A 24,434-nucleotide genomic window follows, 5' to 3' on the forward strand; every position below is an offset into this window, starting at 1 on the left:
AACAACACCAAACTTTGGTTGCCACCCTGTCAGGTGGGCTCTGAGGAGATGCCTCAGGTTCCTTCAGTGAAGCAGTAGAAATCCATGGTCCCAAGTCACAGTGAAAGAAACCACAGGCTGAACCTTAAAATCTTTCCTCCAACCTATCCTGTTGTCTGCCTCTCTTGCAGGCTACAGACCTGTCTCAACTTCAGGGCATGCCCCCACCTGCCCACACTCAGGTTCTAGTTCAACACAGACTTAGTCTCTCCCAGGGGCTTCTCATTTATGTTGTTTTGTTGCTGGTATTGTTCTTTTCATTCTGGTTTTTATAGTTTCTCCAGGATTGAGTTTAGGAAACAGCAGCCCAAGTCTGCTTGCCATCTTGGAAGCTACGTATGAGCAGTGTATTAACATGCTTAGGCTGCTGTAACAAAATACCACTGACTGAGTGTCTTAATAACATAAATTTATTTTCTCACAGTTCTGGAGGCTAGTAATTCCAGTTAGAGGTGCTGGCAAACTCCAGTTTCTGGTAAGAGCTCTCCTCTTGACTTTTTGCTGTTCTCACAGGTTGGATGGCATCACTGACTCAATGGACATGAGTTTGAGTAAACTCCAGGAGTTGGTGATGGACAGGGAGGCCTGGCGTGCTGCAGTCCATGGGGTCGCAAGAGTCAGATACAACTGAGTGACTGAATTGAACTGGAACTGAACACAGGGACTCTTCTCTGTAAATACACAGGAGAGTGATATCTAGTATCACTTCCTCTTCCTTTAAGAACAGCAGCCTAATTGGATTATTGCCCCATTGTTATGACCTCATTTAACCTTAATAATCTCCTTAAAGACCCTGTTTTCAAATACAATCACAAGAGTGGGTTAGGGCTTCAGCATATGAATTAGGGGCGGGGGTGGGGGGTCACAATTCCCTCCAGAGCAAGTAGTAAATCTGTAAATAGTTTAAGGAGAATTGGCATATTTACAGTATTCTTTCCCCTATGAATAAACCTAGTGTTCTTCTTTATTTATTTGGGATTTTTTTCTCTATCAGTACATTTTTTAGTTGCCTCTAAAAAATTGTGTACATTTTTGTTAAATTTATTTTTAGGTAAGTTTTGGATATTACTGCTGCTGTTAAATTTTCTATTTAATTATTCTAATTAGCTATTGATTTTGTGTAGCCAGTCTCCTAATTTTGGTATAGTAATCTTATATACAACAGCTTTTGGAGTCTCTTACTCACTTGAGTATTTTGTGCACTGGTTCCTTTGGATTTTCTAATTAAAGGCTCATATTGTTGCCATTTATTATCAGTCTTTTCAACGCTGAGTGGCCGGTTAGCTCCCCATATGGTCCACAGAACGAACTCCATTTTTGGGGATTCCCTGGTGGCTCAGACGGTAAAGAGTCTGCCTGCAGTGTGGGACACCTGGGTTCGATCCCCGGGTCAGGAAGATCCACTGGAGAAGGAAATGGCAACCCACGTCAGTATTCTTGCCTGGAAAATCCCATGGATGGAGGAGCCTGGCAAGCTACATACCATGGGGTCGCAAAGATTCGACATGACTGAGTGACTTCATTTTTTTCAATATTCCTTCCTCTTATTTATTTTGATATTCTTATTCCTCTAGTTATGTATTCCAGGCCACTTTTAAACAGTAGAAATAGTACCATAACATCTGTGTCTTTCTCCTGACTTTGATGCTTCTAACATTTCACATTTATCTAAGTTTGCTGTAGATTTTAGAAAATGAAAATTCTCTTCAAATGTTATTTTACTAAAGGTTTTTTACTGTGGTGTTAAGTATTTTTCAAAGGCTTTTTCTACACCTCTGGACATGATCCAATGCAGTTTATCCTCTAATCTGTTAATGTCGAGAAATTCCAGTTGACAATTTTTTGTAATGTTATAATAGCTTTGCATTTCTTGAACTCAGCCTCTCTATTCACTTCTATATTAGATATGCCATAAATTTATTTACTGTAGTCGATGCCTCTATGTAAGTGAGATTAGCTCAAGTGAATTTTTTTTTCCCTTGGGATGTCATTATCTGGTCTCTGTATCAAGGTCAGCACACCTGTTAAAATGAGTTTAGTGATTTCTCATCAACAGATTACTGGAGAAAGAAAATGTGATATAAAGATATGATATTTAGAATGAAAATTTTCGCTGGGGAAATTATTAATGATATACAACCACACAGAGAAGAGTAAAATGAACCCAATATACCTGACACTCAGAATCAACAATCATCAATAGTTAGAAGTTAAACACAACAGTTTAGTGGTAACTATTGATCCAGTTAACATTTGTTAGGTTTTAACTTTACAGAATTTGAAATTTCCAGATAAGGAATTTAAATAAATTTGAATACTATTCTATTTAAAATAAAATCACATAAAATGCTCAGTTAATACCAGAGAAAACACACACACACAGACACACACAAAAGATATAGAAAAGAGCAAATGCAACAAATAGAAAACAGTTACACAAATAGTAGGTTTTAGTAAAAGTATATCAATAATCACTTTAAATGTGAATACTCTAAATACACCAGTTAAAAGTAGAAATTGTCAGATCAGATAAAAAAGATTCAACTGTATGCTGTCTCCAAGAAACCCATTTGTATATCAAGACTCTGATAGGAAAAAGCAAAGAATGAGGGATGTTAGGATAGTGAAACTCTTCTGTATGATACTGTAATGGTGGATACATATCATTGGTATCTGTCAAAATCTTTAAGGCCTGTACAATACAGAGAGTGAATCCTAATGTAAACTATTGACTTTAGTTAATAATATTATATTAATATTAGTTTATTAATAATAATATAGATACAGATGGACAGATATATAAATAATTATATATATGTGCATAGATGGGCTAGTATTACAGACATTTTCTAAGCTGTATCTTCTGAGAGGGCTTAGAAGCAAAAAGACTAATAGCAATGGAACAACATGAGCAGGAAAACAAACCTAATATTGGATTATAACCCAAAATATAAAATAAATATCCATGAGTTTATATTGCCATAAATAAGTGACTGAATAAATAAATCAGAGAGAATAGAAACATCTTATGTAGAGAATAATACCAAACAATTTATATAGCTATTCCACTCTCAAGGAGAGGGGCATAACCCCCCACCCCTTAAGCGTCGGCTGAACATGGTGATTTAAGAGTATTGTATGGAAAGGAGAGTGAAAGAGTAATTATACAGTAGAGAAATTTGACAAACACTACCTTAGGTAGGTGAACAAGGTGAGATCATCAGTTGTTAAGTCATGTTGATAATGTACCCTTGATATGATAAAAATGACAGTTTATTCCTGAGGCCTTCCTCATCAGGACCCATAATGCCAGTCTAATCATGAGCAAAATATCAAAGACATACCAAAAGTAGGACCTTCTTAAAAATACTTGACAAATACTCCCCCAAACTGTCAAGGTCATCAAAAATAAGGAAAATATGATAAACTGTCACGTCTAGAGGAGCCTAGGAGAAGTGATGTATAAATGCAATGTACTATTGTTGATGGGATATTGGGCCAGAAAAAGGACATTAGGGGAAAAAATGAAGGAAAACTGAATGAGGTATGGACTTTTGCTACTAATAAAGTATCGATAGGTTCAGTGGGCTTCCCAGGTGTGTGTGTGTGTGCATGCGCCTGTCCATGTGCTCAGTTGTCTTTGACTCTTCGCAACCCCGTGGACTGTAGCCCACCAGGCTCCCTGTGTCCATGGAATTTACCAGGCAAGAATACCGGAGTGAGTTGCCATTTCCTACTCTACGGGATCTTCCTGACCCAGGGATCAAACTTATGTCTCTTGCTACTCCTGTACTGGCAGGCCAGTTCTTTACCATTGAGCCACCTGGGAATCTGTCTGCCAATGCAGGAGATGCAGTTTCGATCCCTGGGTCAGGAAGACCGCCTGGAGAAGGAAATGGCTACTTACTCCAGTATTCTTGCCTGGGAAATCCCATGGACAGAGGAGCCTGGTGGGTTACTGTCCATAGGGTCTCAAAGAGTCAGACATGACTGAGCATGCACAGACATGTCAATCCCAAAGTTTCAATCTGCATTATTTGCAATGATTCTCTCTACCCTATCTGTAAAATGTTTACACACCAAGGGCCATATGTCTACCCCAGAGAGTATCTGGTGGCAACAGACCACTGAACAGATATCTGCCTTATGGCTGCAAAGAACTCAGGAGCCCAGGGAGGCAGTCTAAGGTAGGGATAAGTAAGTAGGTAAGTGTTAGTCATTGAATTGTGTCTGACTCTTTGTGACCCCCCATGGACTGCAGCCTGCCAGGCTTCTCTGTCCATGGAATTCTCCAGGTAAGAATACTGGAGTGGGTAGCCATTCCCTTCTCCAGGGGATGTTCCCAACCCAGCAATCAAACTTAAGTCTCCTACATTGCAGGCAGCTTGTTTACTGTCTGAACCACCAGGGAAGCCCAAGGTGGGGATAGCATCTAGATTATTTTTTAATGTTCTAGCTCCAGCTTCAGTGCTGGAAGGGCTCTGTACACAGAGAAAATGGCTTTTGTCATCAGGCATGAAGACAGCTATCAGTTCTGGTACACTGGCCAGGATGCACAGAACCACCAAAGGAGTGATAAGGGGTAGGTCTCTCAGTATCTCTCAATATTCGTTAATATTATCACTGAATGACACAGGGGAGCTAGCTGTACTCTGCCTGACAGTGAGCAAGGAGGATTCTAAGGTAGGGAGGGGTATCAGGCATATCTCTAGTCATTTCAACCAGTAGATCTACCCACTCAGATTGCTCTGCAACTTTAAGCTGATAATGATTCATAGATTTTCCAAGCCTTTTCGCGGAAGTTGTCCACGACCCTCCAAGGTTCCACATGTTCTCTCCTTTTGTTCCCTTTACCACTATGTGCTGATCTCTGAATTCAGAACTCTGACTGCCAGCCTGCCCTGGGCTATCAGGACTTGGTTTAGTATGTCACCCTTCTCATGGACTCTGGAAATTTCTTTACCCACCATGCCTCCTTGGCATTACTAGTTGAAGATATCCTTTCTAGACTCTTCTCAGCGATCTAGTCATTCTAACCAAATCCTTGCTTCTTAAAGTAATTGGGAAGAATCTTACTGACAAAGAATTTAAAAACACACACCCAGAGAAAGCCCAGTATTCAATATACTTTGCAAAATTCCTGCTTTGTATGGATGAGGAATTTATTAATGAGTGATAGTTTTCAATAAAATAATTAGAAAATGGAAATACAAAATAACATTGAGGATATATATTCACATAAAAGATTGACCTATGTTTAAAATTGATTGAATAAAATGCCTGTGAGTTTATGATACTCACATACATTAATATGTGAGAGTATACATTGGTACATATTATTTAAACAGAATAGCAGTGATATTCATAAAAACTTACAATCAACACAGTATTTCTGCCTCAATCCAATGTTTATTTCTATGTCTTTCCTATAAGAAAACAGCCACATTTGCCCAATAACTTATATTTAATGATGCTGGTATCAGTTCTATTAATTATAGCAATAAATGGAAAACAACATATGTGCCCATCAGAAGGAGAATGGTTAATTATGGCACATACACACTTTAGAATTTTTGGAAGTAGAAGAGTGAGATAGATCTATACCTGCTTTCATGGAAAGATCCTGCACTCATTTCATTAAGTGACAAGGACGAGTAGCAAAATAATACATACATTATTAGCCATGCACGTTAAAAACTCACATTGAATTTTCCTACTTTATACTATGTAAGAAAAAAGCCCAGAATATATTTTAATGTAAATACAACATTTAAAAATTAGGGTTACTTCTGCATAAGACTGAATTTTAGAGATTGAAATAAAGAATGGGATTCAGATTTATCCATATTTTTCAAAAATTTTTAACATCAAGAACATACGCACTATTTCTATTGTAATTAGTATATTTAAATAAGACAGGCAACAGAAATAGTAGTGTATGTTATTCATGTGGTATCTGCTAGCAGGAATGTAGGAAGAAGCCTGAAACCTGAATTACAACACTACAAAAGTTTCTCTGTCCTATGCATAAAGCTTGCCTTGAGTTAGCCAGTGTCTCTGCTGTCAGGTAACCCAAGGATCTAGGCTGCTTCCACCATGCAGATCCATATCTCAACACAGACTTTGCATGTTTGCTGCTGAATTGAACAGAAAGCATCGAGGTAGCACACTGTCAAATGCTTTGATCTGAAAAGAACAAACATCTTTCTGTTCATATGTCAGTGGCAAGGGTAATCACAAAATCCTTTCTAACACAAGTGGACTGGACAATTCAGTGTCCCCATGTGTCCAGGGAGCAGAGCAAGACAAATGTGATGAGCACGTATAGTCTCTCCGCAAACAGAGTAGGAGATTATCAGTAAAGTACACTTACAATTTGTATATAAAAGCCCTCTTCATTCTTGGAGAAGTTTCTGAGAAAGCAAAAATTGCCTTGAAACACTCCAACTTTTTCTAGTACCCACTATGTGACGGATGTTTTCAGATACAGTTCAGTTCAATTCAGTCTCTCAGTCGTGTATGACTCTTTATGACCCCATGGACTGCAACACTCCAGGATTCCCTGTCCATCACCAATTCCCGGAGTTTATTCAAGCTCATGTCCATCGTGTCGATGATGCCATCCAACCATCTCATCCTCTGTCATCGCCTTCTCCCAATTTTCTAAATGACACTGTAAATCTTAGCAGAGAAGGGTCACCTTTGGTCACTAAATAGTACCGTTCTGCACTTACCTTTAGAGTAGTTTCAATCCACTGAGACTTTTCTTCTTCCTTTTGCTGCATGGTCAAAAATCACAACTAGTGAGCCTCTGCTGCCCATCACCTGATGAACATGCCTGAACGCTTGTACAGGTGTCTTTAGGCACAGTGGAAAACCAGGGTTTTCCTCTGAGGCAGATACAGACAAGAGTCAGGAAAATTATGGTATTTTTTTTCTTTTTTCTTCTGAAAGGTGGCATGTCTCCTGGGGAGACATTTTCTGCATTTTTGGTAGACTGAATAATTGCTCCATGAAGATGCCCATACCCTTATCTCTGAAACCTGTGAATATGTTATGTTACATGGCCAAAGGCACTTTGCAGATTTGGTAAGGTTATGCAACCAACTTTCAAATAAAGATACTGGATTACCTGGATAGACCAAATCTAATAACATGACACCTAACAAGCAGAGAACTTTCTCTGGCTTGCTGCAGAAGAGAGATGCAGCAGACAGGGAAGTTAGAGAAATGCCAAGCATGAGAAGGATTCAGTTTAATTGCTGACTCAAAATATATGGACCCACATGTGAGGATTGGGGAGAGGCCTGGAGAAACTATGGCAGGTCCAGCTAACAGTCAGCAAGGAAATAGGGCCTTGGTATTATTATCACAAAGAACTAGATTCTGCCAAAACCTGAATGGTTTTGGAAGGAAATTCTTCCCAGAACACTTAAGGAGCGGTCTGGCAGCTGAAAGCTTAACTTGGGCCTTGTGAAACCCAGAACAGAGAAACCAGCAGAAGCAACTTGGATTTCTCCCTCACAGACATGTGAGATCATAAATGTGTCTTGTTGACTGCTAAATCTGTGGCAATTTGTGGAATACTAGCATAACCTCCTGGAAGGGCTACAGGGTCTGTTAGAATCCAGTCTCTGCAGATGGTTGTGACACAGTGACTTCCTTGGCCCTTCATCCACCACTTATAAGGGAGGCTTTGGTTCTTGGCCAGTTAGTTAAGCTTAGTCATCAGTGTGCAGATTCAGTGGCCAGTCTCAAATGAGTTAGTAGATTAAATTCTGTGTTTTTTCTAACCTCATCTGCCTTCTAAAACCTTATTTTTGTTGTTTAGTCTAAGTTGTGTCTGACTCTTTGCAACCTCATGGACTGCAGTGCACCATGCTTTTGTCCTTTACTGTCTCTGGAAGAACCAGTAGATCCTGTGGCTAATCTATTCATAAGCCAATTTGGAGAAAAAACTTTGAGTATTTTGGAACACCCAGAGCAGATGAGCAGACTTCTAAACTTCACCTCCACGCTTAACAATAGTGCTTGGGGCTGCCGCTTTCGGAGAGATTCCATGCTGAGGATGGGACAGATAGGGGATGTCTGCAGGGAGTTGGAATGCTCTAAATCAGGGGAAAGGTGGGTGATTCTGGGCTTTCTGTTCCACTGGGAGCAGAGTACAGCCTTACAAAAGGAAGCAGGGGAGAGCTAGACAGTAGGTCAGGATCCAGATACGGACATAAGGGTACACTGGGGAAAACTCGGGAAGCGCCATGTCATTTGGAAAGGGCTGGATCTGGTACCATGTCTTTTTGTATTTCCCAGGAGATACCGTACAGTAATGAGAAGAGACATGAATTAAAAGATAGAAAGTTGGCCTCAGGTTGTGAGTGGTGGAACAGTGTAGGCTGTAGAGGAATTCAGATCAGGGTGCTAGTCCCAGCTCTCTCACTTACATGCCAGGTGAACTGAAGAAAATAGCAAAATTCTGTGAGCCTTAGATTCTTCATCTGTGAAATGGATTTGATAAGTAGTCTTCTTGCTCTTGGTTCACATATATTCATGTAAATAGGAATATTGGAATGTGACTTATATAAGACACTGGCACAGTATCTGGCATGCACTGATTGGATTTTGATAAATTTTAGTTATTACTGTAATTATTTCCCCCCTAAAACCTACAGACCCCCCGTTTTTTTTTCTTAAATCCAGGAAATAGCATAGAATTTGTAGCTCTCTAGGATATGGCACAAGAAATCAGCCAATATGTTGTCTAGCATGTTAAACTAAGTTACTTGCTATATAATTTTTCTTAGGCTATTTATTTCTGGTGTGGGTGATTCTACCCAGTTTGATACAACTCAAAACTCCTGGAATTTGTGTCCGAGTTTATTTCCATCCCTCCCTTGTATCTTCCCTTCCATCCCCGATACTTGTCTTTGCAATTATTTTACTTCCATCACAAATCTAGTTCTTAGAGTTTACCAAATTACATTCCAGAGAACTTAATTAAAATGTCCATTTATTGGATGGACTATGTCTCTCCCAGCCCAGGGCAAAGACTGCCAGCACAGTGGCTTCAGAGCATCCCACCTCATATAAAACCACTAAACCCACTATGCATGCATGCTCAGTCACTAAGTCATATCTGATTCTTTGTGACCCCAGGGACTATAGCCCACCAGGCTCCTTTGTCCATGGGATTCTCCAGGCATACTGGAGCGGGTAGCCATGCCCTTCTCCAGGGAATCTTCGTCACCCAGGGATCAAACCCGAGTCTCCTGCATTGCAGGCAGATTCTTTACCATCTGAGTCACCAGTGAAGCCCCACCTCATATAAGTAACACAGACATTCCCTTGTTATAATATACACAAATCACCTATTTTGTGGACTGTGTTCTCCCACACTGGAAAAAGAACACAGGACCTCTTCCATTCCTGCCCCAGGTGAAGATTGCTCTGCTTTGTACATGATCTTGAAGTAAGTGCTAAAAGCAGCTTTCTATTCCAGGCTTTAATCTTTTAATCTGAGACAGAGCATCTGAGATTTTAGTCTCTGCCTACCACTCAAACTCACGTGACCCACCACCCAGCTTAATTAAAATTACCTCCCACTGAAGGACTTGAAGTTTCCCAAGGTCTCAAACCCCTTTGCCACAGGATATTTAGACTACTCATGATTAAAACCCCCAAGTCCTCACACCATCTTCTGACTTGTCCTTTTAGTTGTAGGGGATATCTTACAATATTCCTTACATCATAGCTGCTCCAAGACTTTAAAATTCTATAAGAAGGAATGGTTCTTGTTCACCTTAGTATTCCCCATACTAACAGGGAGCTTTGCAAAGATTAGATGTCTAATTATTGTTGGAGAAAAAAAATGGGCCACTGAAAAAGAAGTCTATTTATTACAATATTATTTCTGCTACATTCTTGAATAAGCTAAATATATGCAGCTTTATTTCTCTCTCTCTCTATATATATATCATCTTATGAAACAAACTAAAAGTAATAAATGAAACCAAGAATTTTTATCTTTAATTTATTCATTTCTTGAACACAACTATTACAATGCTGAGTTTTTCATATTTCCAAAGTAATGCCTCATCCATTGCCATGTTATCTTATTCCAAATTACTAAGTAAGGTAGAACTTTTCCAGTTACACAAAATAATAAAACTCAGTGTCTGAACAATATCACTCAGAAATCTGGATTACAAAGCTACTTAAATCTTCTATTAAAAGGAACAATATTTTTAAAACTTTCCAAGATACTGCATAGAACACAAAAACACAAATATGTTATGCACAGTATTGTCTGCAGCCCCGCCCCAACCTTCTACTACTTAGAACGTGAACTTCTTTTTAACAACAAAGTAAGGAATCTGCCTCAAACTCTCTTGAAGCGGGAGCAACTGCTGGCTATGGCACTGGAGCGGGCCTTGGCCAGGGCAGCAGTACGAGCCTTGGCTGAGGCTCTTGCTCGGGCTCTCTCTTCCTCATCTCTCAGAGCCTCCTCATACAAGGATGGGAAGGCAGTGGGGACCATATTATGGATCTTAGCTGTAAACTCTAGCACTTTCATCTTGGTGGTTTCGGCGTGGGCTCTTGAGCCCCACAGGAACTCATAGCATGGAGGATCACTATTGGCCACCTGGCGGTACTCTAGGTACTTCTGCTGCACTAAATCTTTGGTAATGAGCTTCTTAGGCTCCCCAAAAATGAAGTGCTTCCTCCCGCTAAATAACCCCATCACATTCAGGGTTTGCCAGACTCGCTCCTCACTAACACAATTGCCATGCATGAAGATCACACCCAGAACAGCCATCAGCAGGCCTGTCTTGGGAATCTCGATCCGATTTAGCAGCCTTGCATCGCAGCTTACTTCCATTTTGTTGACAAGGATGTAGATGTGCCGGTAGGGATCCACTTCCTTCATGTCAAGGCCAAAGATCATCTCCATGTGCTCAGCAGCTCTCTGCAGGATCTCAAGGTAGTGATTCCTATACATCTGGATCACTTCTCTCAGCATTTCTGCTTTGCTAATAAGCTCTTTCATGTTATACTTATACAGCAGGTAATACACCATTATAACCACCTTCTCATCTATATGGCCTCTTTGGATGGACTCAGTGGAAGTACTTGTGGCTCTCTGAAGACCCTGTGGATTGCAATATGACCAAGCAATAAGTGAACTTTAGGAAATAGCTTTGCAAGAGGAGAAAGAGGAAGGGAACTCTTCTCCCACTCCCACAATGGCCTGAGCACCTACCAGATTCTGGGGCTCAACTTGGGCCTGGTGGCGTCTCTCACGGGCACGATGCTTACTATTCCTACCCCGAGGCATGATGACTTCCGACGAAGGCAGCAGGCAAGTGGGCAGGTGACTCAGTGACCTAAAGGAAAGATGAGATTGCTGGGCCATGTCAACAGGTAGATAGATACCGTCTAGGCTTCTACTGAAGGCCGGGTCTACAAGTTTCCTTCAGGGCAATGTCCTGCGAGCCCCTTATTCTCTAATTTGACCCTGCCCTGAGGACTCTGTGGATATAACCAAGGTGTGCTTTAGCTCCTACTTCCCAGATCCACCTGGGGCTCACTGGGGCTTAGAACAGTGGCTCTGTTCTGAGTTACAGAACAGAAAGTCATCACTTCACTTTTGACAAGACCTGACGTTCCTGTGTCCTACTGGTCTGATGTTGTCCCCTTATTTCAAATTCCTTATCACTCTGAGACCCCAGAAATGGAAATGAGCAGAACTTCATTGGGCTACCCTTGCCTGGGGATGCACAGGGAAGAAAGAGCCAGCAGAGCTTTGTGGGACCCTCTCCATCTTTGGGTGATTAGGGATCTCAGTCCTCACTCAGTGTCCTCACTTTGGATTCTGGCAGGGCCTGAGACTCCTCCCTCTGCTGACATGAGACCAATACTCAGAGGCAAACCCTCAAATCCCTGAAAGGCCTGAGGAGGTGGTTAGGGACGCCCCAGTCTAACCCATCTGCCCGAGGTACCGTTGGGGATAATGGCCTGGATAGGATTCTCTGTGACCCCCACTGTTGTTCAGAGGCAGGTGGTTCCTGCAGTCCTTACTTGGGGCCCTCACAGACACTGTTGGAAAAGCTTGGATTGCCTCCCTGGAAAGGACCACGTGGCCGCCATCTTGGACCAAGCTCTGCCTTGCAGAGACTGCCCGAGGAGCATGCGAGGGTATGCCTCGGCCTCACCCCCTTACCCGAGGCGACCCCGGGCTGACAGCAGTGGAGGGGCTTGGGGAGGCCCGCTTCGTCGTGGGGCAGGTGTTCCGGAGACCTCACCCGGCACCTGCACCGTAAAATGCCGAAGGGCCTGGAAATTCCTCCCTTTCCTGCCCCAGGTACCATCGGGGATAATGGCCTGCATAGGATTCTATGTGACCCCCACTGTTCAGAGGCAGGTGGTTCCTGCAGTCCTTACTCGGGGCCCTCATAGACACTATTGGAAAAGCTTGGATTGCCTCCCTTGAAAGGACCACGCGGCCGCCATCTTGGACCAGGCTGTGCCTTGCAGAGACTGCCTGAGGAGCACGCGAGGGTATGCCTCGGCCTCACCCCCTTACCCAAGGTGGCCCCGGGCCGACAGCGGTGGAGGGGCTTGGGGAGGCCCGCTGCGTCGTGGGGCAGGTGTTCCGGAGACCTCACCCGGCACCTGCACCGTAAAATGCCGAAGGGCCCGGAAATTCCTCCCTTTCCTGCCCCAGGTACCGTCGGGGATAATGGCCTGCATAGGATTCTATGTGACCCTGACTGTTCAGAGGCAGGTGGTTCCTGCAGTCCTTACTCGGGGCCCTCACAGACACTGTTGGAAAAGCTTGGATTGCCTCCCTTGAAAGGACCACGCGGCCGCCATCTTGGACCAGGCTGTGCCTTGCAGAGACTGCCTGAGGAGCACGCGAGGGTATGCCTCGGCCTCACCCCCTTACCCAAGGCGGCCCCGGGCCGACAGCAGTGGAGGGGCTTGGGGAGGCCCCCTTCGTCCTGGGGCAGGTGTTCCGGAGACCTCACCCGGCACCTGCACCATAAAATGCCGAAGGACCCGGAAATGCCTCCCTTTCCTGCCCCAGGTACCGTCGGGGATAATGGCCTGCATAGGATTCTATGTGACCCTGACTGTTCAGAGGCAGGTGGTTCCTGCAGTCCTTACTCGGGGCCCTCACAGACACTGTTGGAAAAGCTTGGATTGCCTCCCTGGAAAGGACCATGCGGCCGCCATCTTGGACCAAGCTCTGCCTTGCAGAGACTGCCCGAGGAGCACGCGAGGGTATGCCTCGGCCTCACCCCCTTACCCGAGGCGGCCCCGGGCCGACAGCAGTGGAGGGGCTTGGTGAGGCCCGCTTCGTTGTGGGGCAGGTGTTCCGGAGACCTCACCCGGCAACTGCACCGTAAAATGCAGAAGGGCCAGGAAACTCCTCCCTTTCCGGCCTTGTGGCTGCCTTCCTTCCTTTCTTATGCATTCACTTCCCCCGGATGCCGGATGCACGCGCCCCCCGGATGCCGGATGCACGCGCCCGGCACCTCATGACCGGAAGCCACAGCCTCTCAGGCTTAAAGTGCCAGAGAGGCGCAGGCTCTAGTAGGACGCCTACTGTGGTCTGGCGTGTAGTTCCTCAGACCTCGCTCAGTGTTGGCGCCTTTACCCCGCCCCCGCCGCCCCCCCACCCCGCCTCCCCACCCTCCCACCTCCCCGCCTACCTCGCCCATTCCCACCTTCCCTTACCCCCACCTCCCCGCCCACCCACTTCCCCCCAACCCCCACCCCACCTCCTTAGTTAGGGCCTGGGACCGGTCTGGCTGTTGTTTCTGAACCAAAGCCAACACCCTGCTCAGTGTCCTCGTCCCCCACTGCCACCTCGGGAAATTTCAAAGCTATTCAGAGGTCCCTCCGCCAGATGATTCCTGTCCCATGTTCTCCCAGGGTGGGCCGAGAACAGGGCAGAACTCTTTGAAAACACGTTTAATTTAGATGGACCGGTCCCCTCACTCCCAACGGCTTTACCGTAATCCCCGGCAGAGCCTGGAGCTTCTCCCTGGATTCAACGAATGGGTCCCTCAGACAACATGGGCGGAAGTGGTCCTAGGTCAAATTCTTGCCCCACCTGGGCTCCCCGCCAGCTGCGGACAGAAGAGGCCGGGCTCTGCGAGGTCCCCTAAGTTCCGGGCTGGTGGTTCCCTCAGACCTTGCCCAGGGTCCTCGCCTTTACTTTCCCGTCCCTCTGCTGGTTTGAGTTGATACCTTGGTCCCACCACCCTCACCCACCTCAGTCCCCTCAGAGGGAATTTTAAGGTTCTTGGAGGTTGCTACATTAGATGATTCCTGCTTGAATCCTTTCAGGGCTGATGGCAGGAGTGGGACTCTGGGAGCCTCTCCAGTCTGTGATGGGTGGTACCCTCACATTTAACTCAGGATCTTTGCTGTAATTCCAGGCAGATCCCAGGGTGCCTCCTTCAGCATTCAAGAGACTGCTCCCCTCAGATCAATGCCTTCATTTTGCTGAAACCCCCACGGAAGATATCAGAGTGTACCACTTCCAGCCAGATTTGCCTGGGGCCTCCCAGGAATGATGGGGGAAGGGTTGGGGGGGAGGGGAGTTCTATGGGGTCGATCCATAGGGGCTTCTTTGTCTTTTTTTTTTTTTTTTTAAACTCTGGTCTGATACTGTGTATCCTTTTTTTGGTTCAGTTCAGTTCAGCTCAGTTCAGTCGCTCAGTCGTGTCCGACTCTTTGCGACCCCATGAATTGCAGCACACCAGGCCTCCCTGTCCATCACCAACTCCCGGAGTTCACTCAGACTCACGTCCATCGAGTCAGTGATGCCATCCAGCCATCTCATCTTCTGTCGTCCCCTTCTCCTCCTGCCCCCAATCCCTCCCAGCATCAGAGTCTTTGCAAATGGGTCAACTCTTCGCATGAGGTGGCCAAAGTACTGGAGTTTCAGCTTTAGCATCATTCCTTCCAAAGAAATCCCAGGGCTGATCTCCTTCAGGATGGACTGGTTGGATCTCCTTGCAGTCCAAGGGACTCTCAAGAGTCTTCTCCAACACCACAGTTCAAAAGCATCAATTCTTTGGCGCTCAGCCTTCTTCACAGTCCAACTCTCATCCATACATGACCACTGGAAAAACCATAGCCTTGACTAGACGGACCTTTGTTGGCAAAGTAATGTCTCTGCTTTTGAATATGCTATCTAGGTTGGTCATAACTTTCCTTCCAAAGAGTAAGCGTCTTTTAATTTCATGGCTGCAGTCACCATCTGTAGTGATTTTGGAGCCCCCAAAAATACTTAGCCTTAAACCAAGACCACCCACACATGGCTCTTTAGATTTCAAAGGGTGAGATGAAGGGACTTCTGAACCTCATAGCCATACTGGAGCCTTCCAGAGCTGACTGCAGGAGCAGACCACTGTGCTGCCCACACGTTCTGGGGTCCCCCCAGAAATCAAACAAAATTATCATCTTTACTTATGTTGGTGCCTGGGACCTGCTCTCCCTTTCCCTGAGCTGCCCAGGTGCAATGCTCTCAACCTTCTGAGTCCCCAGAGAGGAAACTCAGAAGGGACTACTTTAGGTAATCGCTGCACAGAAGTTGCCAGGAAAGAAAGCAGGGGTGAGGCTCTGGGGTCCACTCTCTTCTGCGATGTGGGGTACCCTCAGACTCAATCAGAAACCTTACCTAAACTCCAAGCAGAGGCGGGAACTCTTCCCTCTGCTGACCTGATGCTGCCCACTTCAGATCAAAGTGTTCACATCCCTTAAACACCAGAGACAGAATGCAAGGGAAGCCATTTCCAGTCACCCTTTCTGGAGATCCCCAAATCTGACAACAGGGATGGGCCTCTGTACTGTGACACCTCCTGTTCTGAAATGGCTCGTCCCTTTGACCTCATTCAGAGCCCTCACCTTTGTTAGAACCTGGGATTCCTCCATCTGCTGGCCTGAAACTGACAGGCCGGTCACTGTTATCACTGCCAAGTTTGATTTTACTATATTTACTGCAGATCATGTGATGATTTCAGGAATGGCTGGCTTAGAATCTTTTTATTATTAATTCTATTAGATTGGGATTATTACCATGAGAGAGATATAGCTTTGGACTCCACATATATCTATCATCCCCAGTGCATTTAACAATAAACTACATCAACTACAATGGTTATCCATCTGTCTTCTAGATGTTTGCACTGTGGACCAGCCCCCCCCTCCCCCCCCCACTCCAGTCAGTAGCTGGTAGCTACACAGACCACCAAACACAGCCAGAGTGCTTCTGCCCTCTGGTGTGCAAAGAAATCAGGAACCATGGAGGCAGATTGAGCTGGAAATAACACCAGAGTTGTTTTTCAAGGCATGTCTACACTCAGTCTTAATTCCCAGTCACTGAGGTAATTATACTTAAGGAATTCCTTCTCCATTTTCCCCCTTCCTTGTAGCTGCATACCCTTTTCACTACGCATTGGTAATACTTGCCCTATTTTAACTGATCTGGATCACCAGCCAATCCCATCCACTGCACAGCCTCAGCCTCAGCAGCAGGAGGGCCACATACATAGGGGAGAAATAGCTGTCTGTGTCAGGCATCAAGACAGCTCTCAGCCTGGGACACTGGCAAGACTGCACAGAACCACCAGGGTAGTGAAGAGATGTACTTTTCCACATTCTGTCAATAACATCACTCAGTGGGTGATACAGGAGAGCTAGCTATACTCTGCTTAATAGTGGGTAGGGGCATTCTAAGGGAGGGTGAGGTATCAGGCATGCCTGCCTCCTGAGAAGCCTGTATGCAGGTCAAGAAGCAACAGTTAAAACTGGACATGGAACAATGGACTGGTTCCAAATTGGGAAAGGAGTACCTCAAGGCTGTATATTTTCACCCTGCTTATTTAACTTATATGCAGAGTATATCATGTGAAATGCCAGGCTGAATGAAACACAAGCTGGAATCAAGATTGCCAGGAGAAATATCAATAACCTCAGGCATGCAGATGACACCACCCTTACGGCAGAAAGCAAAGAGAAGCTAAAGAGCCTCTTGTTGAAAGTTAAAGAGGAGAGTGAAAAAGCTGGCTTAAAACTCAACATTCAAAAAACCGAAGATCATGGTGTCCAATCCCATCACTTCATGGCAAATAGAAGGGGAAACAATGGAAACCGTGACAGACTTTATTTTCTTGGGTTCCAAAATCACGGCAGATGGTGAGTGCAGCCATGAAATTAAAAGATGCTTGCTCCTTGGAAGAAAAGTTATAACCAATCTAGACAGTATATTAAAACACAGAGACATTACTTTGCTGACAAAGGTCAGTCTAGTCAAAGCTATGGTTTTTCCAATAGTCATGTATGGATGTGAGAGTTGGACCATAAAGAAAACTGAGTGCCAAAGAATTGATGCTTTTGAACTGTGGTGTTGGAGAAGACTCTTGAGAGTCCCTTGGACTGTAAGGAGATCCAACCATTCAATTCTAAAGGAAATCATTCCTGAATATTCTTTGGAAGGACTGATGCTGAAGCTGAAGCTCCAATACTTTGGCCACCTGATGGGAAGAACTGACTGCTTGGAAAAGACCCTGATGCTGGGAAAGATTGAAGGCAGGAAGATAAGGGGATGACAGAGGATGAGATGGTTGGATGGCATCACCGACTCAATGGACATGGATTTGAGCAAGCTCTGGGAGATGATGAAGGGCAGGGAAGCCTGGTGTGCAGCACTCCATGGGGTCACAAAGAGGCTGACATGACTGAGCAACTGAACAACTGGTCCTTTCATCCAGTTTATCTACCCACTCAGAACACTCTACAACTTCAAGGTGATGATGATGGAGAGATTCCCTAGCCTTTCCATGTAAACTGTCCAGTAACTTCCACCAGATTCTCTACCTTCTCTCCTTCTTATATGTTTTCTACCTTTTGGTGACAGCTCCCTGACTGTATACAGCTCCCTGACTTTCAGCTGCCCTGGGCTCTCTGGACTTGTTTCAATATTTGATTTCTCTCAGACTCTGGAAATTACTCCTCTGATCCCACCATCACCCGTCCCAACATCCTCCTGATGCCCTTCACTCGTTTAGTGATGTTTTTTTCTGTCCAGGCTCATTTCCTGGTACACAGTCATTCTGATAAATCCTTGCTTCTCAAAGTAAAGGGAACATTTACTTGGCATATCAGAGTTTGTAAAGCATGCACCTAGAGGAATCCTGGTACTTAAGATATCACTGAAGAAATTTTGCTTTATTTGGGTGTGTGAAGGAAAAAATTAATTTTCTGCTCAACCTATTTAGAAAAAAATCTATTTAGAAAAAACAAATTACAGTAACATGAGATGATATATTTTCAATCAAAAGTTTGCCCCAAATTTAAAAGCTTGATGAAATAAAATTCCATTGAGTGCTTAATTTATTCACATACATAAATATGCGAGAAGATAATTTGGTATAGCATTATTGGAACAGAATATCAGCAATATTCATAAAAATTTACTATCATCACACTCGAAGGAAGCACTTTGATCTAATTGTACTTTTGTATGTCTTTCATATGACAGATCATGCACATTTACCCAAGAATTTATGTTCAATGATGTTGATATTAATAATAATAATAATAATAAAGTTCTATTAATCAAAATGGCAAATGAAAGACAACTTGTGTATCAGGAAGAGGATGATTAGATTAGTCATGACACATACATACTTTGTAAGTCCAGGGAGTAGGTAAAGAGTAACGTGATCTATATATACTCTCACAGAAAGATCCCACCTTCATTTTATTCAGTGACAAGGACAAGTCAGAACCATAGTGAGGTATTTATGATAATACTATCTATGATAGTGTTGCATATGTATTTTTAAAACCCACAGTGTATATTTCTAGCACAGGTATGTGAGACTGGCCCGGAATAAATGTTAAAATACTACACAGAATTTTTAATGCAATTACCTCTGGGCAGGGATGAATCTTTGAGGTATGTGGTAAGGAAAAATAATTGTGATTTCTTCCTATTGTTAGAATGTTTTGGAAACAAGAATATTTGTCCTATTTCCTTTGTAGTTAAGATATTTAAATAAACATAACAGAAATAGTAGGTGTGTATTACTCAAAGTTTTTATAAGATATGATAAGAGAAGTGATTTCTGAATGGCTTAACATAAAATTTTATTTCTTGTGCACATAAAATCTGCTGGGTACTGGCAGTGGAGGAGAGGGTCTATATTGTCAGGTAACTCAGGGATCCAGGCCACTTCCATCATGAGCTACCACATCTCAACACAGGCTCTCCACATTTGCTGCTGAATGAAATAAGCATGGAGTTGTCCTGTGTGTGTGTGTGTGTGTGTGTGTGTGTATTAATTGCTCAGTCATGTCTGACTCTTTGTGACCCCATGGACTGTAGCCTGCCAGGCTCCTCTCCTCTGTCCATGGAATTCTCCAAGCAAGAATACTGGAGTGGGTTGCCATGCCCTCCTCCAGGGGATCTTCCCAACCCAGGGATCGGACCCAGGTCTCCTGCATTGCAGGAAGATTCTTTACCGTCTGAGCCACCAAGTCCTGGAGTTGGCCTACCGGTTCTCAAATACCTGGGTCTGGAGGTGACAAGTATGTTTCCACTCATATTTCAGTGTCAAGGATAGTCACATGACCATTCTTAACTATAAGTGATTGAGCATGTAGTCTTCATATGAACCAAGGATGGAGAGCAGGACACAAAGTGAATGAGCACTTGCAGATGTTCCCATTAACAGTTATACAGTATCTGCTCAAAAAAGAGCCACTATTAAAATTTGTTATGACCGTAGCCCTCGTCATTCCTGGAGGATTTTCTGAGATCAAATTCCCTTGCAATTCAATAACTTTTTCTAGTGCCAGTATGTGACTGATATTCTCAAATATAGGTTCACAGCCGCTTTCAAAAGGATCTTGTAAATCTCAGCAGGGAGGTGCACCCTTCTTCATTCTTAGCACCTTTCTGCACTGACCTTTTCAGTAATCTCTGTAATCTCAATACACTATTTTCCTTCTTCCTTCCACTGCATGAAAAAAATAATACTCGAGTCCCTGCTATTCACTATCTGTTGAACATGCCTGAATCGTGTACAGGTGTCTTTGACACACTGGAAAATCAGAGTTTCCCTCTGGGGCAGATACAGACAAGAGGTAGAAGAATGATGGTCATTTTTTTTTCTTATTAAAGCTGGTATCTCCACAAAGAAGACATTTTCTACCTTTGTGTTAGACTCAATAGTTGTTCCACATAATGCCCATAACCTTACCCTGAAATTTGTGAATATGTCATGTTACATAGCCAAAGGTAGCTAGTGTGTGTAATAAAAATTATGGAATGAACCTTAAAAATGGGAGGTTATATTGAATTATCTGGGTGGGCCCAATTCAACTACATGAGCCACAAGAGACAGATTCAATGTGCTGTTTCAGAATCAGGGGCCCATTTGCAAGGACTGAAGAAAGGCCTAGAAGAACTATGGCATCTCCAACTGATAGTCTGCAAGGAGACAGCTTCATTCTTATAACTACAAATAAGTGAATTCTTCTTAGAACTGGATTCTGAGAGCAACCTGAGTCAGTGTGGAATGCGATTCTTCTCAGCACCTCCCAGTGAGAACCCAGACTCTGACAGCTTGAATTGGGCTCGCATAACCCTGAACAATGACCACAGCACAGCCAACCCATATTTCTCATCTACAGAAATGTGAGATAAATGTGTGTCGTTGTAAGTTCCTTAACTTATGGCAATTTGTCTAAGATAAAAACATACTAAATGTTCCTAAAAATCTGAGTTTGGGGTAATGCAGTTCCTACAGATGGTTGCTACACAGTGATTTCCTTAGTCCTTCCTCATCCTGCCACTTAGGGAAGAAGTTTTGGTTCTTGGCCACTTAGTTAAGCTCGCGCTTCAGTGTAAGGATTCAGTGGTCAGTCTCAAATAAATCCAAGGTTAAATTCTCCTTTCTTACTAACCTCATCCACTCTCTAAAATCTCTTCCCTAACTTTAGGGTTATCTTTCAGTAACCTGTAGATCCTATGTCAAACCAGACTCTACTCACAAATCAATCTGGAAAAAAAAACTTTTAGTGGAAGTGCCTAAAGCAGATGGGTGTGTGTGTGTGTTAGTCACTTAGTCACGTCCGACTCTTTGTGACCCCATGGATTCTAGCCCACTGGGCTTTCTGTCCATGTGATTCTCCAGGCAAGAATACTGGAGTGGGTAGCCAGTTCCTTCTCCAGGGGATCTTCCTGACTCAGGGAGTGAACCTGGGTCTCACACATTGTAGGCAGATTCTTTACCATCTGAGCCACCAGGGAAACCCATGTCTAAACTTCACTGTCGAAGTAGCCACATGAACGGGGCTATTGTTATCAGAGAGGTTCATAGTCAGGGATGGGACAGACAGGGGACATCTGCAGGGGGTGGGGAGGCCCTAAATCAGGGAAAAGGCAAGGAAAATTCTGGGCTTTTTGTTCCACTGGGAGCAGAGAGCAGCCTTATGAAAGGATACTAGACAGCAGGTCAGGATCCAGACTGTGACAGGAGAAAGATGCAGGGCAAGAGTGATGTTATTTCTGAAAGTGCTTGATTAGGGCAGAGTCAGCTCCCAGGGAATTCTGGGGGGAAGGGCAGGAGGAGCCTAGGTGAGTTAAGTTCAGAGCCTAGACTGTATTGTTTTTAATTCACATTTTCATTTTTATTTATTATACATGGGGTAGTACATTGGCAATAGGGTCCTTCATTTCATCGCCTGAGAGACACTGTGGAGTGTTGAGACTAGAACTGAACTAAGAGACAAAACAACTGCTTCATTCAAGGAGTGGAATAGTGAAGGCCCTAAATGAATTCAGACCAGAGGTCTAGTCCCAGTTCTGACACTCATGAGCCATGTGAAGTCAGGAAAATTACGAAGTTCTGTGAGGCTTTTCTATGAAGTGAGTTTGATAGGCCTTGCTGTGTAGGATTCCTGGGATATATGTAATACATGAAAGCACCAGGCATGGTGTCTGACAAGTATTGGGTCTTTTGCAGTTATTGCTATTATTATTTTGATCCCAGATCCTACCAAAATCTGCTCTATGGTCTATTTAATCCACGAAATGACCAAGAATATGCACACCCTATGATATGGCACCAGAGAAGGCAATAGCAACCCACTCCAGTACTTTTGCCTGGAAAATCCCATGGATGGAGGAGCCTGGTTGGCTGCCGTCCATGGGGTCGCTAGGAGTCGGACACAACTGAGTGACTTCACTTTCACTTTTCACTTTCATGCACTGGAGAAGGAAATGGCAACCCACTCCAGTGTTCTTGCCTGGAGAATCCCAGGGACGGGGGAGCCTGGTGGGCTGCTGTCTCTGGGGTCGCACAAAGTTGGACACTACTGAAGCAACTTAGCAGCAGCAGCAGCATGATATGGCACAATAAATCAACTAATATGATGCTTAACAAGTGAAACTAATATATAAGTTGTTGAGGTTATTTATTGTGTAAGGGAGTTTTTCAGGCTTCCCAAGCAGTGCAGTGGTAAAGAATCTGCCTGCCAATGCAGGAGGTACAAGAGATGTGGGTTTGATCCCTGGGTGGGGAAGATGCCCTGAAACAGGAAATGGCAACCCGCCGTAGCATTCTTGCCTGGAGAATTCCATGGACAGAGGAGCCCAGTGGGCTACAGTTCATGAGGTCTCAAAGAGCTGGACATGACTGAGCATGCACACTCGAGCCCACATGCACATGTGCGTGCACACACACACACACACGGGAGTCTTCCCCAGTTAGATGGAACTTAAGGATTCCAGAATTTGTGTCAAGTACCAATTCCTTCCATCCCTTCCAACCCGTTTCCCATTCAAACCACCTCTATTTTCATTTATTTCAATTCCATTAAAAATCTAGCCCTAACCTGGAGTTTGCCAAATTGCATATAAGACAACCTAATGAAATGAACTTCAAATGTAGTGGACTCTATCTCCCAGGCCAGAGCAAAGATGACTAGCATAGTGGCTTCTGACCACACACGTCATACAGAGTATCACCCCTGTTTCTCAGAAATTCCCTGGGCATGACGGGCATAAAACACATAGTTCATGTGCTGTGCTCAACTGCTCTGACAAAAGGACACTGGAAAGATGCAGGTCACCTTCCATTCTTATTCCAGGTGGAGAATTCTCTCCAGTTTATCCATGACTCAAATGTAACTGCAAGGAGTTTTCCATTTCAGGCTTTAGTCTCTCAACTCTGGACCCACTTTCTGAAGGTTTGACCCTTGCCCACCACTCCCACACCCTCATTTGCTCTACCTCCTAGCTTACCACAGCCTGACTCCCATTGAAGGATTTGCCATTTCTCAAACTCACTTGCCTCAGAGCGTTTACACTTGACTGCTCACGTCTGGATCCTCCAAAGTCCTCTCTTCCTTTTGATCTGTCCTTAGGTCTCAGAGTCTCTCACCATCATTACTTTACAGCTGTTGCTAGACTCAAAAATTCTATGGGCACGCTTGGTCTTGTTTATCCTGATGTTCCCAGTAGTAGCCTAGAGCCTGTCAAAAAGCCTGCTCATGGAATGTTTGAGAAATAGATGAGACAGTGTGAAAGAGATCTTATTTATTATGATGTAAGTAAAGTAAACACATTCAAGTATATTATATCTCTCTTAGTTTTACAGAACAGACTAAATGTGATAAGGCATGTAAAACTTTATCACCTTTTACTTTTTTTTCTATTTCTTTTTTTTGGGTTTTTTTTTAATGCAATTTTTTAATTATTTTTTTAACTTTACAATATTGTATTGGTTTTGCCATATATCAACATGAATCCACCACAGGTATACACGTGTTCCCCATCTTGAACCCTCCTCCCTCCCTGTACCATCCCTCTGGGTCGTCCCAGTGCACCAGCCCCAAACATCCAGTATCGTGCATCGAACCTGGACTGGCGACTCACTTCATATATGATATTATACATGTTTCAATGCCATTCTCCCAAATCATCCCACCCTCTCCCTCTCCCACAGAGTTCAAAAGATCTGAGCCATTTTACTGCTGATTTCTTTTCACATTTCCTTGGAAATGCCTAATACATTGACATGTTATCTTGTTCTTAATAAGTAAATAGGACTTAAAGTTTCCCAATTTATTCTATAAAATAGTAAAACTCTTACTTTTAAACCTCATAAACATCAATCCATGTCTGATTTATATTATTCATAAATTCAGATTCTGAAGCTAGTTAAACTTTCTACTAAAAGGAGCAATATTCATGCAAATTTATCTACATAGAACAGGAACACAAACATGTTACATACTCTCTTTTCTCCAGCCCTTCCCCAACCTTCCACTAGTGAGAACATTAGCTGTTCTCTTCAAATTTTCCTCAGCCT

The 24,434-nt window shown here is 43.7% G+C and overlaps 1 protein-coding gene across 1 annotated transcript; it reads right to left on the reverse strand.

The window, feature by feature from the left end:
• Positions 1 to 10,049: 10,049 nt before the first annotated feature.
• Positions 10,050 to 16,060, reverse strand: LOC129640192 (melanoma-associated antigen B10-like). Its single transcript, XM_055565414.1, has 4 exons — positions 15,958 to 16,060; positions 13,346 to 13,574; positions 11,297 to 11,420; positions 10,050 to 11,185 (listed from the first exon to the last, which is right to left on the reverse strand). The coding sequence occupies exons 1-4, from the start codon at positions 16,058 to 16,060 to the stop codon at positions 10,415 to 10,417; spliced, it is 1,227 nt and encodes a 408-aa protein (XP_055421389.1). The 3' UTR covers positions 10,050 to 10,414.
• Between the last annotated feature and the right edge of the window lie 8,374 nt (positions 16,061 to 24,434).

Source organism: Bubalus kerabau, chromosome X (genome assembly GCF_029407905.1).
Source record: "Bubalus kerabau isolate K-KA32 ecotype Philippines breed swamp buffalo chromosome X, PCC_UOA_SB_1v2, whole genome shotgun sequence".
In the NCBI taxonomy this organism is placed as follows: domain Eukaryota; kingdom Metazoa; phylum Chordata; class Mammalia; order Artiodactyla; family Bovidae; genus Bubalus; species Bubalus kerabau.

Excerpts from the sequence above, each read along its gene's own strand:
- LOC129640192 (XM_055565414.1), bottom strand. The coding sequence starts at position 16,060 with ATGATCTGCAGTAAATATAGTAAAATCAAACTTGGCAGTGATAACAGT. Across the intron at positions 13,575-15,957 it reads AATCCCAGGTTCTAACAAAG|GTGCCGGGCGCGTGCATCCG; the intron begins GTGAGGGCTCTG and ends TCCGGTCATGAG. Across the intron at positions 11,186-11,296 it reads AAGTTGAGCCCCAGAATCTG|GGTCTTCAGAGAGCCACAAG; the intron begins GTAGGTGCTCAG and ends TGCAATCCACAG.